General features: G+C 45.3%; 1 protein-coding gene across 1 annotated transcript in view; it reads right to left on the bottom strand.

The window, feature by feature from the left end:
* Loxhd1 (lipoxygenase homology PLAT domains 1) overlaps nucleotides 1–19,856 on the bottom strand; it is a 142,525-nt gene that overhangs the window by 71,337 nt on the left and 51,332 nt on the right. The window contains exons 13-15 of the mRNA XM_078030089.1: nucleotides 5,868–6,022; nucleotides 3,469–3,629; nucleotides 864–940 (exon numbers count right to left, since the gene is read on the bottom strand). Coding sequence (XP_077886215.1) covers nucleotides 864–940; nucleotides 3,469–3,629; nucleotides 5,868–6,022 — 393 coding nt within the window. The remainder of the gene's footprint in view (nucleotides 1–863; nucleotides 941–3,468; nucleotides 3,630–5,867; nucleotides 6,023–19,856) is intronic.

The raw sequence follows: 19,856 nt of genomic DNA, 5'->3' as shown, positions 1-19,856 counted from the left end.
ACTAGAAGAGCTCTTCCTTATGCCAGGTTCCATCTAAACCCTATCAAAGACTCTCACTGGGAAAGCAGGAGGTGAGGGCCTGTCCACAGGGCAGGACAGGAGGCTGCTGGAGGGGGAATAGCAGTGATGTAAGACAGCTACATCCTGGGCACTCGGGCCGGCTCCATCCCTGACTATAGGCCTGGTGTACAGGGGGTGGGAGTGTCCCTTACCACAGTCGAGGGTCTCTTAAGTCCTATAATTCTGAGCCCAGATACTGGACACTCCGGTTCCATCTTTCTGATCTGGCCTTAGGAAAGGTCAGATATAAACCTCTAGCTCCTCCAGACTTCAGTACCCCATCTAAAGAACGAATAGCATCAGTTCCACCTTCCTTTGAGGATATTGCAAATGAGACAGAAATAATAACCAGGAGGTGTTGCTATTGTTAGGATTCAGGGATAAGGTTCTTTTAAATGTTGTCTTGAGCTTATGATGAAACCCCAGCACTTGAAGGAATATCACCAGTGAGGAAAACGCTAAGGCCTCTGGGAGGAAACAGTTGTGAACACAGTCCTCATCTGCAGTCCCTTCAAAATGGGACTCTCCTCTCCAGGGCACGGCCATGGCACATTAGCTAGTGTAATTGATCTTGCTATTCTGTTCACCCAAATGCATTTAGGGCCTCACACCTGTGGCCACAAAGGGACAGCACCAAAGGACATGCCAGGCATTTCCAGCCCCTCCCTCATGACCACTCCTCTCCACCTCCCCAACGCTGCTTCCTTGAAATGTTCTCTCCAAGGGCTCACTTCTGCCCAGCTGGAGGAGGGCACCCATCCTGCCATGGGCATACCCACCGCCCAGTCATCAGGACAACTCACTCTTGAGTGTGGCATTGCTGTCACTGGGCAGCAACTCTCGGACCAGCTGCCCATCATCCTTATCCTTGTCCAGCCACCTGGTGGGCAAACAGGACGAGGTCAGTGCTTAGAGAGGGGCAGGCAGTCACCCCAGCCATCACACCAGTCACCAGGGAGGTCAGAGCTTTGAATTGAGCAAAGAAATGTGGGTCCAGAGGGGCTCCCAACAGAGACAGCATCCCCTCCAGACTGGTGAAGGAGGACTTCCTGGAGCAGGTGCCAGCTGGATGTGGCTGAGACCAGAAGGAGGGCGGAGTGCGCCAGGAGAAGGAGGAGGAGGAGCATCCCAAAGGGATCGGCATGTCCTTAGGAAATCGGGAGCTGACAGAGGCCCACGTGGAGGGGATGTGGCGAGGGGGGGCTGCATGCAGTCCCATGAAGCCGGGAGGTGATGGCCACAGGATGCAGGCCCTTGGTGCTCACAGTAAAAGGCATTGTTATCCTCAGAAAACCCCCACCTCTTTTTCTGAGAGGGTTCTGTGTGCCTAGCCCTGTGCTAAGAGCTCTGAGCTGGGAGAAGGCAGGACACTGAGACAAACAAGACCCAGCCCAGGCTGTGGAGAGCCTGCATGGGCTAAGGAGACAGGATGGGCTGCGTGCAGCACTGGAGATAAGGTAAAGATGGTGCTGGAGCAGGTGAGTGCTAGAGGAGTTAAGGAGAAGGTAGGCTCAAGGGGAGGCCGCTGGATCTGCATCTTCCAGGGTGAGTGAGATTGGCCTTTGAGAAGAAGCTGGGTCTGTGCCCTTTGGGGTTTGACAGCTGTCACGCATCACTATGTCACAGTGAGCCATGGCCCAGCTCTCTGCTGTCATTGGACTACCCTCCTGGGAAATGCCTTTCCCAGTGCCCAGGGAGCCCAGTCTGGTTGGGGTTCTGTGATCTGGGGCTCGTGAAAGCAGAATAGACAGCCTCAGTGTTCTCTGGGGTATTTGGAAACCAACACATTGGCTCTGGACCAAAAAAGCATCTAACTTTATGTCTTGGTATTTATTTCACAGCCCACCCCTAGTGCACTCTGGAGAGATGCAATTCCTGGGCCACAGAGTCCCGGCAGGAAGTGGGGGCATTGCTACTCCATAGCCCTTCTGATGTGGACCTTGGGCCACGGGGAACTGTCATCTTTTCTGCTCACGTGCCACCTTGTCTCAGGGACAACAGAGGCAACACTGTGGTCTCTGCCATCCCTTCTCTCTCAACCCCCCTCCCCAATCGCATGGTCTTCCATTCCCTTGGGACCTTGTGGTCAGGTGGCTCTGAGCTAACCTTATAATGACAGAAGGCAGCTCAGCTATTGCACTTCCGCGGACCTTGGTGCTATGATCCCAGAGCACAGAGAAACAGGGGGTCCAAAACGGGCAGATTCATGAAGGAAACCTGAGCATAGATAAGGGGCGTTTGGGGACACAGGCCTGCCAGCTAGAGCCCCTAAATTGATCCATGGGACCTCTCTTTCTGCTTGTCAGGCTGAGGTCACTCTGGCAACTCCCATAGCCACGGAGTCTACAGAGGAGAAAAGGCTAGGAGCACCCTGGCCACACATTTGCAGAGGGAAAGGATGGAAGGCCAGCAGGCCTCCCCTACCCCCCCTCCCCACACCCCCACCCCCACATCCCCCCACACACTCCCCACGGGAAACCCCATCGGCTTTCCCTTCTCTCTCCATTGATCCATCCCCAGCCTCTCCCAATGGTAAAAGGAAACCATGACTTGTCATTTCATTTCTACCTAAATATTTGCAGTATATAAATAGATATCTTTTTTAAAAAAAATGCTGTTTCCTTTTGGCTTCAAATGCTCCAGCCCAGTTTTTCACAGTGAGATATTGCTAAATGAATAAGTCAATCTGTTGGGGGCTTCATTACTCTTCTCCTGGGTGTGAGTGTGCGCGGGCCTGCGTGCATGCACGCACACACACACACACACACACACACACACACACACACCTGCCCTAGCTCAATGCTTCCTGATCCTGGCAGATCAGCTGAGGAGAGAGGCAACTTGGGGGATCAGGCCCCAAGCTAATCCTACTGGGTGCACCTCCTGCCATGGCTCCAGGAGAATGCAAAGGACCACCTTGCTCAGAGACTTCTGGAAGTCAACAGGAGCCCAAGTGGCTATGTAAGAAATCCAAATGCTTCAGAAAAAGAAAACGGGAAAAGAAGCTTTACTGGCTCACAAGCTGGGGAAAGGAAATGCCGACAAGCAAGATAGCTTGAAAAGATGTCAACTGGGAAAAGATGCGGTTGGAAGGCTATTTAAACAAAAGCACACCTTAAATTCAAAAGCTTAAGTCAGCACGCAATTCATTGTTTCCAGTAGCTCTCATTTAAATTCCAGAGATTGTCAACTTTTATTATAATACCAACATTTGACACTTAAATGGAGCAAATTAGAAGTGCACCTGGACACCCTGCCCCCGCAGTGGTGGGTGGGATGTGGGACTCTTCCCCCCACGACAGCCTTAAGCCACTGTTTTGCTCCCTGGTCCTGGCAGTAGCGTTGGGTCCCCTCCACACTCAGGGAGCAGAGCCTAAGCTGGAGAAAACGCAGATGGGACGCAGGTACCTGAGACACGGGAACTCCACGTTGTCACTCTCGGGCTGCCCCTCCTCTCTCAGCAGCACCCGTTCCAGGTACCAGCCGCTCCCTGGGCCCTTGCCGTCATGTCTGATCCTCACCCGCCTCACCTTCCTCATGGTGACAGACTCGATGGTGAACTCATCGGCCTTCAGGGAGGGAAGGACAGCCGGGTCAGTTGGGATCAGTTGGATGGTGGCTACCCAGGACCAAACACCAAAGGGAGACACACACCCAGAAATCGGAGAAGGCAGGGCTGACAGGTCGGCTTACTGGTCTTTCAGAGGTGGAGAACAGACTTAACCCCTCTCCCGATTTCTCCTGCTGAAACTATTATACCATGTCAAGTTCCCTACAACCAAAATCCGATTTTTTTTTGTTTTGTTTTTTTGCTAAATATGGCCATTCCCTACAATCTCTTTTTAAAAGGCAGCTTCCCCTAGGAATACAAATATGTGAAGCTGTTATCAGTCACCAGCTATTCTAAAGAGGGGGATGATTAGAACTGATTGGGAGAACCAAGTGGTCTGGCCAATTTTGAAGTCTTTCCTGCCACTGAGACAGCAATAATAAAGGGAATGAGGAGTTTTTAGGTCTAGAGGAGGATACGTGGGAGTTACGGACAGAGATGTCAGAAGATGTAGGAGGAGAAGAGTGGAGAAAAATGTGGGTGGGTGGGAATGAGAGAAAAATGTAAGACTGCAAGGGAAGGCAAGGCAGCCCACCTCCTCTCCCCAGATGCCCTGGGCGTGCCTCCCCCCACCCCAACAGCCTGCTCAGAGAATCTTTGCCCATAGCCAAGATCTAAGAACTAAGCCAACTTGGATTGGCCTCACAACAGGCCTCCACGCTCCTCCCAGGGTCCATCCTGTCCTGACTGTTATAGTTGGGGTCTGGAGTGTTCCCAAAGGCTTGTGCATTGAAGACATGGTCCCCAGCAGGTGGTGCTGTTGGGAGATGGTGGATATTTTAGGAGGTGGGGCCTAGTGGGACGAGATAGGTCACTGGGGGCGTGCCTTGAAGGGCATATTTTGTCCCTGGATTCTCCTCTCTTCCCAGCCACCATAAAGTAAGCAGCATTGCCCTACCACAGGTTCCCCGCCATGATGTTCTGCCTTATCACAGGCCCAAGGCAAGAGCGCCACACAATCATGGATCGAAACCTCTGAAACTGTGAGCCAAAATACATCTTTCTTGTTTTAAATGGATTTCTGTCTGGTATTTTGTCACAGCCATGGAAAGCTGACTGACACTCACCAAGGAAGGGGTGGCAGAGGAAGGAGACAGGGTGAAGGCTTCTGCCGTTGCCCCTTTGCCTGTGAGCTCACCAGCGCCTCACTTCATCTGCAGCAATGATTTTACTGAGCATCGACTGTGTGCTTTGGGGCAGGTCTGAGGGGCATTACAACAACCATCCCTAACCTCACAAGGCCAGCCACAGGTAGGCATCCTTTCCCTCATTTTAGGAGGAGGAAAAGGAGGCACAGAGGAATGGAGTGGTTGGCTCATGGCTTGTTTGGCCCCTACCTGCCTGCCTCCTTCCCCACTGCTTCCTAAGCCCTCCCCAGTACCCACTGAGTGCATGGGGTGACAGGGAATACTTACAACAGTTGTAAAAAGGCTGGGAGCAGAGCCCTGTTCTCCCACTCCCATGCCTAGTGGCTTTCTTGGTTTCTTTTTCACAAAGGACTTTGAAGGAGATGTCCCCACTGGTCTTAGTGGAGAATGTAGAGTTTCCGCGTTGGCCTTAGATGCCCAACTTTCCCCCAGCCTGAGTTCACTAGTGCCACACAGAGGCCCAGAATCCTTCTCCCCTGTCCTTCCTGGAGGTAAGAAAGGTACTGCTCTCCCTCCCCTCTTCTCAAAGCTCAGGGGTGAGGAGGGGACCATAGCCTCTAGGGTGGCTCTCCAGGTCCTAGCTGCATCGTCCTAGGAGCTTGGTAGGTGTCATGCATGTTAGTGAATCCCAGCCGGACAAATGCTCAGGGACCAAATAAGCCAGGCACTGCTTGGCTCCTGCCGGGACTCCCCAGTCCCCCATTCTCCCCGTTCAGAGAGAGGCTATTTGGTGGCTGAAGTCCCAATATCAGTCATTGACTCTATTTTAAAACAGCAGGGAAGCCAGGTGCAATGGCGCACACCTGTAATCCCAGCAGCTCAGGAGGCTGAGGCAGGAGGACCATAGGTTCAGAGCCAGCCTCAGTAAAAGCAAGGCACCTAGCAACTCAGTGAGACCTGTCTCTAAATAAAATACAAAATAGGGTTGGGATGTGGCTCAGTGGTTGAGTGCTCTGGATTGAATCCCCGGTACCAAAAAAAAAAAAAAAAAAAGAGTGGGGAAGATAAAAGAAGGGAAACCAGTCGGGAGGGGAGGGGAGGCAACTTACACTGCCCTTCTCAAAGAGGTCGGTGTTATTCCTGCAGTTATACAGCAGCCGCTCCCCGGTGTCCCCCACATCACCATAAAGGCAGAGATAGACGTTGGCATCAGTCCCCGCACCTTCGAGTTCCCCTGTGCATACAGTCACTCGGTACCGGACCACTGGCGGGAAGAGAGGGAGGGAGACAGGTTCCATTGGCTGACAAGCCCAGCACCCACTTCTAAGCTCTGCCTCCTTCTCTCCTCCCAGCTCTCACCTGGGCTGAGATTGCTCCTATCCACAGCTATCTAAGTCCTGCTGCAATGAACCAGGCAAGAGCCAGCTCATCCCCAAGACCCTTGGCCTCGACACACCAGACAGACACAATCCCAGCCAAACATCGGAATCCCTGAAAAACTTGCATACGAATTCAGGTTCCTGAGCCCCTCAGTTTCCAAAGATAAAAACTGAATTGTTTGTGACTCCCTCAGGGGACTCTGATGGAACTGGCCAGTGTTCAGGGATGGTTCTGGTTCCAACATTTTGGCCCTTGATTCATTGGATCCAGGAAACCTTTAGGATGTTCTCCAATTCATATGTGTCCTGTCCTCTGAAGGAAGATGGCTTTTACCTTATGAACCCCAACTGAGACTTCCCCTTCTCTTCAGAACCCTCCAGCACTGAGGACGATGTGCCAGGCAGTGAAGAAGAGAGAAAGTCACCAAATGCAGTCACAGCGGGAAGGACAATGGCCTTTTCCAACACTGAAAAGGCACCATGGGGGAGGTGCACCTGTCTCCCCAAATGTGTCAAGATGCCATTTACACAACAATACTAGTGCAAGAGGAAGGAGAAGGGAACAAACCTGTATTTTGGGGATGCTACTGAAATTAATTTGATATTAATCTGAACTCAATTGTTTTTTGAGTCAAGATGATAATTGTAAATTTCCTGGGCAATGACAAAGAAAATAACTCAAAGAATGCATAGTAAAAGAAACAATAAGGAAAAATAAAATGATGTTCTATAAAATATCTATTTAATACCAAAAAAGGAAATACCATAGACATACAGAAAACAGCAAGATGGTAGATATAAATCCTACTGTAACCGCAATTACATTAAATATAAATGGACTTAGCATTTCGATCAAAAGGCAGAGTGTGGTGGTCATCCTACAGAGACGGGATGGGTCTGCCCACCCCAGATTTGCTTGGACATTAAAGCTGAGGAGGTACACATGGGCCAAGAGCAAAAGTAAGATGTATTAGTCACACAATGAGGAGTTCTTAGGAGAGCTTGACAGGCTCCCACGAAGGTCCAAAAATAGTTTGAGGCATCAGGGAGATTGGGGTTTTATGAAAACTAGGTGCCGAGATGAAGGCCTGGATCAGGGCTTATGTGATTTCCACCTTTCATCAGTGCCAAGGGACAAAGGATCTAGGCTTTCTTATCAGCTCACCTAGATATCAGGCAGAAAGGGAAAAATGAGGTGATGTAACTTGAAAGCTATTAGAATTCAAATAACAATAACAAAATTGAACTGTTTATTATACAGTGATTTGTAAGATGGAAAATGGACCTGACTATTATCTATCAAGGAACACACTTTGGATTCAAAGACATAGGTAGGTCAAAAGTAAAAACATCCACCAAATGGGCTCAAAAAGAATCAGACAGTCTGAATAGACTTATAACAAGCAAAAAGATTGAATCCCTAATCAAAAAATTACACAAAAAAGATTGAATCCCTAATCAAAAAAGCCCATGCCCAGAAGCCTTTACCACTGAATTCTACCATAAATTCAAACAATACCTATTCTTCTCAAACTCTTGCCAAAATGGAAGAGCAGTCAACACTTCCCAACTCGTTTGATGAGGCCAGCATTATGCTGTTACCAAAACTGACAAAGACATTGCAAGAAAAGAAAATTATAAACCAATATCTTTTATGAATCCAGATGCAAAAGTCTTCAACAAAATACCGGCAAACCATGTCCAGCAACATATAAAAAGAATTATGCACTGTGACAACATAGAATTTATCTCAGAGATGCAAGTTGGTTTGACTTCTGAAAATTAATGTATTATATCATACCAATAGAATAAAAAAATATCACATGGTCATCTCAATAGATGCAGAAAAAGCATTTGACAACATCTCACACTCTTTCTTAATAACAGTCATTGACAAACAGAAACAAAGGGAACTTCAACCCATGAAGTTCTTCTGTGACATCATACCCAACGGTGAAAGACTGGATGCTCTCCCCCAAGATCAAGTGCCACAGTCTGGCTGGGCACAATCAGGAGCCACTTGTCAAAAGAAACGAACTTTATTTTTAGAACCACACACGCCAAACAAAACTGCTCCTTAGGAAAAACCTTCAGAGCCCAACTGCCACCACCGGCTTCCCACAAGCCTCTCAACCTCCCCCACTCCTCCTGCTCTTGAGGCCGATTGGCTGGGTCATGTGGGCGGAGCCCAAAAAGTCCCCCAATGAGCAGCTCCGTAGTCTGAAAGGGCAGGGAAACAGCCCAATGAGCATCACCACAGAGAAGCCAATCAGCTAGAAGTTGCTGGGGCCGCTGTGAGCCAATCATTAGCTGGCAGTCTGAAAGTTTGCTGGGGCCCCTTCGGCTGTGGCTCTCAACAATCAAGAATAGGACAAAGGTGTCCACTCTCACCACTTCCACACATCTAACATGGTACTGGAGGTTTGGGGCAAGGCAGTGAGGCAAGTGAAGTACACAGGGATCCGGGTTGAAAAGAAAAAGTAAAATCACAACTATTCACGGATGTAGGATCATGTATTAGGAAAGTCACTAAAAACTGTTAGAACTAACAGATGAATTCAGCGAAGTTATAGAATTCAAAATCAATATATCTAAATCAATTGTATTTCTATTCTCTAGCAATAAAACATCCCAGGCCAAACATTTCCATTCATAATAACATCAAAAAGAATAAAATATTTATGAATAAATTTAACAAAACAAGTGAAATATATATTCTGTATATTCTTTCTTGGGGGGACTGGGGTACCAAGGATTAGACTTAGGGGACTTGACCACTGAGCAACATCCCCAGCCCTATTTTGTATTTTATTTAGAGACAAGGTCTCACTGAGTTGCTTAGTTCTTCACTTTGCTGAGGCTGGCTTTGAACTTGTGATCTTCCTGTCTCAGCCTTCCAGGCCACTGGCATTATAAGCATATGCCACCGTGCCTGGTTGTGAAATATATATTCTCTGAAAACTACAAAATATTGTTGAAATAAATTAAAGATTTCAATTCATGGACCTGGAAACATCCTCTATCTGTAGATTTTAAGATCTCACATTGTCAAGATGTCAACATCCCAAAACTAGTGAACAGATTCAACATAATTCTATCAGAATCCCAGTGGACTTTGCAGAAATTGACAAGTTGATTCTAAATTCACCTAGAATTGCAAGGGAACCCAGAATAACCAAAACATTCCTGAAAAAGAATAATGAAGGAGAATAACAAGTGTTGGTAAAGATGTGGAGAAATGGGAACTCTCTTTGATTACCAGTGAGAATATAAAATGGTACAACTTTTTAAACGGCAGTTCAGTAGTGCCTTAAAAAGTAAACCATATAGAGTAACTATATTACCAAGCCCTCCTTCTCCTAACTACATGCCCAAGAGAATTGAAAACACGTCCACATAAAACTTGTATGTAAATGTTCATGCCACCGTTATTCATAATATCTGAAAAGTGAAAACCTGAATACTCATGAACACATAAATGTGTTACATTCATACAATGGAATATTATTCAGCAAATAAGAAGAAATGAAGCTCTAATATGTGCTACAATATGGATGAACCTTGAAAACATGCTAATTAAGAGAAGTTAAATGCAAGAGTTCACAAGGTATAATTCCATTTCCATGAAATGTCCAGAATAGGTAAATCTATAGAGACCGAGTGTTTATCAGAGACTGAAGGGAAAGGTGGAGAAATGGGATGACCCCTAATTGGTATGAAATTTCTTTTGGGGGAGAGGAAAATGTTCTGGAGGCAGTGATGATGGCTGGGTGACTGTATCAATGTACTGAAAACCATTGCCTTGTACAGGCAAATTGTATGACACATGCATTTTATCTCAATAAAGCTGTTTTAGAAATGGACCCTACTCATTGGCCATCCATCTAAAATGAGTTTGAAATTATATTAGGAAGGAGACAAGCCACCAGGATGTTTAATTCAACGCCCAACTTATGTTTTCAGTAATGTACCCATTTCTACTTGGAGACATAGACACATTTGAAAAATAAATTGGACCACTAAACAGGCGGGTACACAAGGAAACAGTTATGTATGTAGCAAAAACACTGTTAGAAAAAAAGGGGGAAGAATCATCATATCCGAGACCTGCCTTGAGAACAGCAGGCATAAGGAGTCACTTAAAGCATGAGTTAAAGTCCAAGAAAAACCCTCCCGCCTCCCACCCATGCCTGCTCACGGGGCCACAGCCTTCAAAACCCAACCTGCGCTGCCCCCTCTTACCGTCCCCTGACAATCCAAAGCTGCGCACCCTGCATCTTCAGCCTTTGGAGGAGTGAAGGTGAGTCTTTGTGTTCCGCTGTCCTGGGTACGCTGTGCTAACACTAAGAGGAATGATCTGCACTGACCAGAGTGAAAACCAGAAAGTAGAAACCTGAGGGACAAAAGAGAAGGAAAGACCCGGATGCCAGCCTCCCCTCCGTCAGAATTTTGATGAAGGCCAGTTCTACAGTTTTAACTCTGTGGATTAGGCAATTCCCAGAAGTCAAATGAGGAGGGAATTTAGAAATTCCTCTGCCTAGGAATTCCAGCCCCCTTTGTTTGGGACCTTTAAGGTCCATTCAATTGGAAGTCCTTGAAGGTCCTCCCACTCTGCAGGGGTCCCCTGGGGCCCAAGGGCCACAGAGGTCCCAAATTCTTCCTGGTGAGAAGTCTGTGGACAATTAAGAACAATTGCATTGCTGACATCAGCAGTGAAAGACTTTAAACACATGGGTAAGTACCAGAAACCTCTTGTACTTTAATTTAAAAATTACAGCTCAGTCTGATTAACGAGAAGCGACTCGTTTGGCACTCAAGTCCAGTGGACTCTCTTGCCCTCTCATCAGCGGTGTATAATCACAGTGGAAAATGCTGATCTCATTGATGTCGCTGCCTCCTGGGGCTCCCGAGGGAAAGGCAAGGTGGAAATAAACTGTGAGCTGCTCTGCATGTTTTGTCCGTGTCTCCTGGTCTGCGCTAATCAGCAGGATCACTCCCCAAAGCCTCTCGGCTCCCAGGCAGGGTATTAATTGCTGATTTGGCTGGCCATTATTTTATAAGTAAACTGGGGACACACAACTCCAAACTCAGAATTGATTTTAAATTGGTATTTACTCAATGTACATGAGTTCAAGACTCCGCACCCCAGGGCTTCCTGGGAATCCTGGCACGTTCGTTATTCATCATACGCTGGTAGCAACTGAGGAAGGGGGATGTTTTTGCCATCAGCTCTGTTTAGTGCTACAAAGAAGCATCCAGACCAGAAAAGGAGATCTGGACGAGGACACAGGTGTATTCCAAGCACCAGAGAAATATCAGTGGGCCAGAAACAGGAGTTGGGGATTTGAGTCGGTAGGAGCTCCAAAGAACTGCCAAGAACCCCTGGAAGATGTCAAACTGCCTTTACAAGCAGGGCAGGCAGCCTCAGCCCAGGCTAATCACCAGATTTTTTTTTTCCACATTAAAATAGTTCTTTAATAGAATCACAGAAGACAAAAACTAAATAACAGCCCTTAGAGTAGAAGGCCTGGCTCAGATGCCACTTTATCTGCAAAGTTTAATCCCAACGGCCTGGGCAGGAAGTTTACCTCTTGCTGTATCTAGACAACATTCACGAACCAAAGATAGGAGGAGGGACAGATACAGAAATCAAAATCGTGGAAGGTGAGAGCCACGGAAAAGGGGCATATGCCTTGGCCCAGTGGTTCTCAAAGTGTGGTTCCCCAGGGGCAGCATTGCCATTACCTAGGGATGGGCAAGACAAGCACATTCTCAGGCCCCACTGCAGACCCACTGAATCAGAAACTCTCAGTGGGACCCCACAATCTGTGTTTCGACAAGCCCCCAGATGAGAATGCCCTGAAGTTTGAGAACACCTGGAGAAGAGGCGGTGGATCAGAGCTGTAGGTAACACCACAGAAGGCTCAGGAATGAAAACACCAGGTAACTTTAGAAGCAGAGACTGCAGAACTCATATCATGAGAATGGTTAGAAGGCTTTGGAAAAGCAGTCAGGTCCCACGAGGCCCTCCCAGTTCTTCACACCTACCTACAAGCTCAATTCTGGCGCACAAAGTGGATAGCTCAGGTAAGAAACAGGAGCATCTCTGCCCTGGTGGGCTACATATGATATAATGTCCCAACTGGTGGGGGAGCATATGGTATTATCATACTCACAGAAAGATTATAGCCTTGTTTCCAAAGCAAACCACTATTGAATATGAAAAGGCAGAAGTGGTATCTTGGAATAGTCACTGAACCAGGAATCAAAGACCTGTTCTAGGTCTCACTCTGTCTCTAACCAGCTATGTGATCATAGCAAGAACTTCCTCAATTCTTCATCAGACGAGTATAAGGGGCTTTGAACACAAATATTCTATAGTCATATATTTAATTAAAAATGAAGAAACCATAAAACAGAGGAAACTTGTTACTAATTATAAGTATTGCCTAATTAGACTAACAGACTGGATGATCTCATTTGAGATATTTGCTATTTGGAGATGCAAACACACAACACACACACACACACACACACACACTTAGCATTTAACTCTAATATCAAATAACTTCAACAAATACAGAGGGCGCTTCTAGTGCGTGTGTCTATGCAGAGTACTCATAAGTACCACATGATCACCCGTGAATTGATGTTTCTGCAATATTTAGTAGGGCTACTAGAACCATGGGTGTCATTGTTTTCTGTATGTTCTTAGCTTTTTGTGATTTTGCAATATTACTTTACTATTGAAAAGATTAACAACTGCCACAAAGATAACAAACATGCTATCTTACATGTCAGTTCTGATCAGTTGGTAGTGTCTGTTGAATTGCTATATTGATGGCTGCAAAGCTCATTTCAGATTCAATGAGAGAGAATGTCATGTCACTTAGTAGTGTCTGCCATGGGAAAAGGACAGAACATGTGCTGATTATTTGCCAACACTCTGCTACTATAACCTAGAGGCAAAATGACTTCCCTTTGGCTCTGTGAATGTGGTTGCTAGACTCTAAATTAAGTCCCTCTCCTACCAGCCTCAAATAGAGATAGAGGCTCATCGGGTAGCAGCCAAGCATGGCTGCAAGAATCCACATCCAGGGGAGAAGGAAAGATGGCGGCGAAGGGAGTGCATCACCCCAATGCGCCGCATCACTGAGCCAGTGAAAGAAGATATGAAACGGCTGAAAGATATCTTGTTGGGAATTTCCAGTGAAATTGAGGCGCTACAGAATCTAATAGACAGGTTTCCATTGTGCGAGGTTCGGCAGTGGGAGCTCCATTTCTCCGCACGGAGGGTCGCATAGCCTGAAAGCTCCGCGGCGGGTTGTCTGCGGCGCGCGCTGGGGATCGGCAGGGAGCCGGAGCAGGAGAACAGCGAGGAGAGGGAGAACAGCGATACGGATTCGGAGGGCTCCTGCCAGCGATACATCGGCAGCGCTTGGTGCGGAGTTCCGGCTTGAGACAGAGGAGAGAAGCGGCGGTTCCAGTCACCGGTCTGACCACGGAGGACGGCGGCCTCCATCTTGGAGAGATGATGTAATCATACCATTGTTCTGCTGATCTCAGCTCATTCAGCTACGGAACAGGTGAATTCAGGCTGGTATTTGCCTTCGTCTAGCAGACAGATTTCTTGCTCAGGATCGGGACTGGGGATCCTGTGGAGAATACCCTTGAAGGCTCGTGCCTGGCAAGGCGTGCGCCGGGCACTGAGCAGCGGGACTTGGGTTCCCGGGACTTGGGTTCCCGGGGCTAACCGGGCCCAGGTCTGAGGACTCTGCGGAGACTGCCTGTGAAGGCGAGCTCCGAGTGGAGCGTGCGCTGAGCTTGGGGCTACTGGGTTCTGACTCCCGGGACAGTTTTGGCCTGGGGCTGGGGAACCCCGGGGGTTGCTCGCTGGGGCCAGCTCCCAGCGGAGAGAGTGTATCTGGATCGGAAAGGCGGGTTCTTGCTACCTAAGCTGCTTTGGCCCAAGGCTAGGGAACCGGCGGTGACTGCTTCTCGGCCAGGGTCCTGCTGGGTGCTGTGGGGGCAGAGTGGAGCTTCCACCTGCGCCCAGAGCAGGCCAAGTGACCCGCCGGCGTGGTACCATGAAACCCCAAATGCAGCTGGTGCTGAAGAGAGAAGCCGCCCACGCTTAGAATAGGACCAGCGACCCACTGGCAAGACAGGCCAGGTAGCTTGCCAACGTGGTGGACACGTAACACTGAGGCAGTCGCGTCACACTGGTTGGAGTGGGGGTGGAGCAGGGTCGCCGCCCGGGTCCGGAGGGGGCTCAGCGACCCGTTGGAGAGGTAGTCAGGTACCCCCATTGGGAGTGGGGGCTGTGCAGAACTGCGACCCACCGGCCTAGAGGTCTGCCAGCGTGGTAGACACGTCACACCAATTGGAGTGGGGGCACAGCAGAGCCGCCACCCACATCCAGATCAGGACCAACGACCCCAGGGTGTGGTAGTTACGTTACCACAATTGGAGTGGGGTCAGAGCAGAACAGCCACCAGTGCCTGCAGTGGGGGCAGACCTGCGACCAATTAGCGTGGTAGACAGACCACCCTAATTAGGGGAGGAGCACAGCCACTACCCGCCCTGCAAGGAAGACTTCCCAACTATACAAGAGCAATATAAATAAATAGGAGGTAAATTTCAAAAACACAACAGTTGCACCAAGCAGGAAGAAACGCGAGCAGTATGAAAAGACAAGGAAAGAAAGGTCCACAAGCAATGCAGGTCAACTCAACTCTAGAAGAGGTAATAGCTGCAACAGATGGAATGTCAGATAAAGAGTACAGGATATATATGCTTCAGATGATCTGGAGTCTCAAGGAGGACATGAGACAGCAAAATCAGACAATGAAAGATCACATTGACAAACAAATCCAGGAAGTAAAAGATCAATTTCACAGGGAGATAGAGGTAATAAAAAACAAACAAATTGAAATCCTGGAAATGCAGGAATCATTAAACCAACTTAAAAACTCAATTGAGAATACTAACAGCAGATTAGATCACTTAGAAGAGAGAACATCAGACAATGAAGACAAAGTATTTCAACTGGAAAAGAACATAGACAGCTCAGCAAGTCTGCTAAGAAACCATGAGCAGAACATCCAAGAATTATGGGACAATATCAAAAGACCAAATTTAAGAGTCATTGGGATACAGGAAGGCACAGAGCTCCAAACTAAAGGAATAAACAGACTATTCAGTGAGATTATACAAGAAAACTTCCCAGACTTGAAGAATGAGACAGAATCACAAATCCTAGAAGCCTACAGGACGCCGAATGTGCAAAATCATAAGAGATCCACACCTAGACACATTATAATGAAGATGTCCAACATACAGAATAAGGAGAGAATTTTAAAAGCTGCAAGAGAAAGAAAGCAGATTACATTTAGGGGCAAACCAATCAGGATAACAGCTGATCTCTCAACACAGACCCTGAAAGCTAGAAGATCCTGGAATAACATATTTCAAACACTGAAAGAAAATGGGTTCCAACCAAGAATCGTGTATCCGGCGAAATTAAGCTTCAGGATAGAAGATGAAATTAAAACCTTCCATGATAAACAAAAGTTAAAAGAATTTGCAGCTAGAAAACCATCTCTTCAAAAAATCCTTGGCAAAACATTACAGGAAGAGGAAATGGAAAATAACACTGAAAACCAACAATGGGAGATAGGGCAGTAAAGGGGGAAAAATAGTCAAAGAGGATAACAAATCAGGTTTAGAAACATCAATAAACAAATATGGCTAGAAGAACAAATCATATCTCAATAATAACCCTAAATGTTAATGGCTTAAATTCACCAATTAAGAGACACAGGCTAGTAGAATGGATCACAAAAGAAGACCCAACAATATGCTGCCTACAGGAGACGCATCTGATAGAAAAAGATATTCATAGACTGAAGGTGAAAGGTTGGGAAAAATCATACCACTCATATGGAATGCGGAAGCAAGCAGGAGTGTCCATACTCATATCTAATAAAATAGATTTCAAACCAAAGTTAATCAAAAGGGATAAAGAAGGACACTTCATACTGCTCAAGGGAACCATACACCAACAAGACATAACAATCATAAATATATATGCCCCAAATAATGGTGCGGCTGTGTTTATCAAGCAAACTCTCCTCAAGTTCAAGAGTCTAATAGACCACCATACAATAATCATGGGAGACTTCAACACACCTCTCTCACCACTGGACAGATCTTACAAACAAAAGTTAAATAAAGAAACTATAGAACTCAATAACACAATTAACAACCTAGACTTAATTGACATATATAGACTATACCACCCCAAATCAAGTAGTTACACTTTTTTCTCAGCAGCACATGGAACCTTCTCAAAAATAGACCATATATTATGTCACAGGGCAACTCTTAGACAATATAAAGGGGTAGAGATAATACCATGCATCTTATCTGATCATAATGGAATAAAACTGAAAATCAACGATAAAAGAATGAAGGAAAAATCAAGCATCACTTGGAGAATGAACAATAGGTTGCTGAATGATCAATGGGTTTTAGAAGACATCAAGGAGGAAATTAAAAAATTCCTAGAGTTAAATGAAAACACAGACACAACATATCGGAATCTATGGGACACATTGAAAGCAGTTCTAAGAGGAAAATTCATTGCTTGGAGTTCATTCCTCAAAAAAAGAAAAAACCAACAAATAAATGATCTAATACTTCATCTCAAAATCCTAGAAAAAGAAGAGCAAAACAACAGCAAAAGAAGTAGAAGGCAAGAAATAATTAAAATCAGAGCTGAAATAAATGAAATTGAAACAAAAGAAACAATTGAAAAAATTGACAGGACTAAAAGTTGGTTCTTTGAAAAAATAAATAAAATTGACAGACCCTTAGCCATGCTAACGAAGAGAAGAAGAGAGAGAACTCAAATTACTAACATACGGGATGAAAAAGGTAATATCACAACAGACACTTCAGAAATACAGAAGATAATCGGAAATTATTTTGAATCCTTATACTCCAATAAAATAGAAGATAGTGAAGGCATAGATAAATTCCTTAAGTCTTATGACCTGCCCAGATTGAGTCAGGAGGATATAGACAACCTAAACAGACCAATAACAATAGAGGAAATAGAAGAAACCATCAAAAGATTACCAACTAAGAAAAGCCCAGGACCGGATGGGTATACAGCAGAGTTTTACAAAACCTTTAAAGAGGAACTAACACCAATACTGTTCAAGCTATTTCAGGAAATAGAAAAAGAGGGAGAACTTCCAAATTCATTCTACGAGGCCAACATCACCCTGATTCCGAAACCAGACAAAGACACTTCAAAGAAAGAAAACTACAGACCAATATCTCTAATGAATCTTGACGCAAAAATCCTCAATAAAATTCTGGCGAATCGGATTCAAATACATATCAAAAAAATTATACATCATGATCAAGTAGGATTCATCCCTGGGATGCAAGGCTGGTTCAATATACGGAAATCAATAAATGTTATTCACCACATCAATAGACTTAAAAATAAGAACCATATGATCATCTCGATAGATGCAGAAAAAGCATTCGACAAAGTACAGCATCCCTTTATGTTCAAAACTCTAGAAAAATTAGGGATAACTGGAACATACCTCAACATTGTAAAAGCAATCTACGATAAGCCACAGGCCAGCATCATTCTGAATGGAGAAAAATTGAAGGCATTCCCTCTAAGATCTGGTACAAGACAGGGATGCCCTCTCTCACCACTTCTGTTCAACATAGTCCTCGAAACACTGGCCAGAGCAATTAGACAGACAAAAGAAATTAAAGGCATAAAAATAGGAAAAGAAGAACTTAAATTATCACTATTTGCAGATGATATGATCCTATACCTAGCAGACCCAAAAGGGTCTACAAAGAAGCTATTAGAGCTAATAAATGAATTCAGCAAAGTGGCAGGATATAAGATCAACACGCATAAATCAAAGGCATTCCTATATATCAGTGACAAATCCTCTGAAACGGAAATGAGGACAACTACTCCATTCACAATATCCCCCCAAAAAATAAAATACTTGGGAATCAACCTAACAAAAGAGGTGAAAGATTTATATAATGAAAATTATAGAACCCTAAAGAAAGATATAGAAGAAGACCTTAGAAGATGGAAAAATATACCCTGCTCATGGATAGGTAGAACTAACATCATCAAAATGGCGATATTACCAAAAGTTCTCTATAAGTTCAATGCAATGCCAATCAAAATCCCAATGGAACTTCTTGTAGAAATAGATAAAAGAATCATGAAATTCATATGGAATAATAAAAGACCCAGAATAGCAAAAACAATGCTAAGCAGGAAGAGTGAATCAGGCGGTATAGCGATACCAGACTTCAAACTATACTACAGAGCAATAGTAACAAAAACAGCATGGTACTGGTACCAAAACAGGCGGGTGGACCAATGGTACAGAATAGAGGACACAGAAACCAATCCACAAAACTACAACTATCTTATATTTGATAAAGGGGCTAAAAGCATGCAATGGAGGAAGGATAGCATCTTCAACAAATGGTGCTGGGAAAACTGGAAATCCATTTGCATCAAAATGAATCTGAACCCCTATCTCTCGCCATGCACAAAAGTTAACTCAAAATGGATTAAGGAGCTTGATATTAAATCAGAGACACGGCATCTGATAGAAGAAAAAGTTGGTTATGATCTACATACTGTGGGATCGGGCCCCAAATTCCTCAATAGGACACCCATAGCGCAAGAGTTAATAACTAGAATCAACAAATGGGACTTACTCAAACTAAAAAGTTTTTTCTCAGCAAAAGAAACAATAAGAGAGATAAACAGGGAGCCTACATCCTGGGAACAAATCTTTAATCCACACACTTCAGATAGAGCCCTAATAACCAGAATATACAAAGAACTCAAAAAATTAGACAATAAGATAACAAATAACCCAATCAATAAATGGGCCAAGGACCTGAACAGACAGTTCTCAGAGGAGGACATACAATCAATCAATAAGTACATGAAAAAATGCTCACCATCGCTATCAGTTAGAGAAATGCAAATCAAAACTACCCTAAGATACCACCTCACTCCAGTAAGATTGGCAGCCATTAGGAAGTCAAACAACAATAAGTGCTGGAGAGGATGCGGGGAAAAGGGCACTCTTGTTCATTGCTGGTGGGACTGCAAATTGGTGCAGCCAATTTGGAAAGCAGTATGGAGATTTCTTGGAAAGCTGGGAATGGAACCACCATTTGACCCAGCTATTCCCCTTCTCGGTCTATTCCCTAAAGACCTAATAAGAGCATGTTACAGAGACACTGCTACAACGATGTTCATAGCAGCACAATTCACTATAGCAAGATTATGGAATCAGCCTAGATGCCCTTCAATAGATGAATGGATAAAAAAAATGTGGCATTTATACACAATGGAGTATTACTCTGCATTAAGGAACGACAAAATCATAGAATTTGGAGGGAAATGGATGGTATTAGAGCAGATTATGCTAAGTGAAGCTAGTCAATCGTTAAAAAACAAATACCAAATGACCCCTTTGATATAAGGGGAGTAAACAAGGACAGGGCAAGGATGAAGAGCTTGAGAAGAAGATTTACATTAAACAGGGATGAGAAAAGGGGAGGGGAGGGGAGGGGAGGGGAGGGGAGGGGAGGGGGGATAGTAGAGAATAGGACAGACAGCAGAATACATCAGACACT

This window comes from Ictidomys tridecemlineatus, chromosome 13 (genome assembly GCF_052094955.1).
Source record: "Ictidomys tridecemlineatus isolate mIctTri1 chromosome 13, mIctTri1.hap1, whole genome shotgun sequence".
Taxonomy (NCBI): Eukaryota; Metazoa; Chordata; class Mammalia; order Rodentia; family Sciuridae; genus Ictidomys; species Ictidomys tridecemlineatus.
The sequence above is the reverse complement of the archived record's forward strand: the minus strand, read 5'-3'. Positions and strand labels throughout refer to the sequence as shown.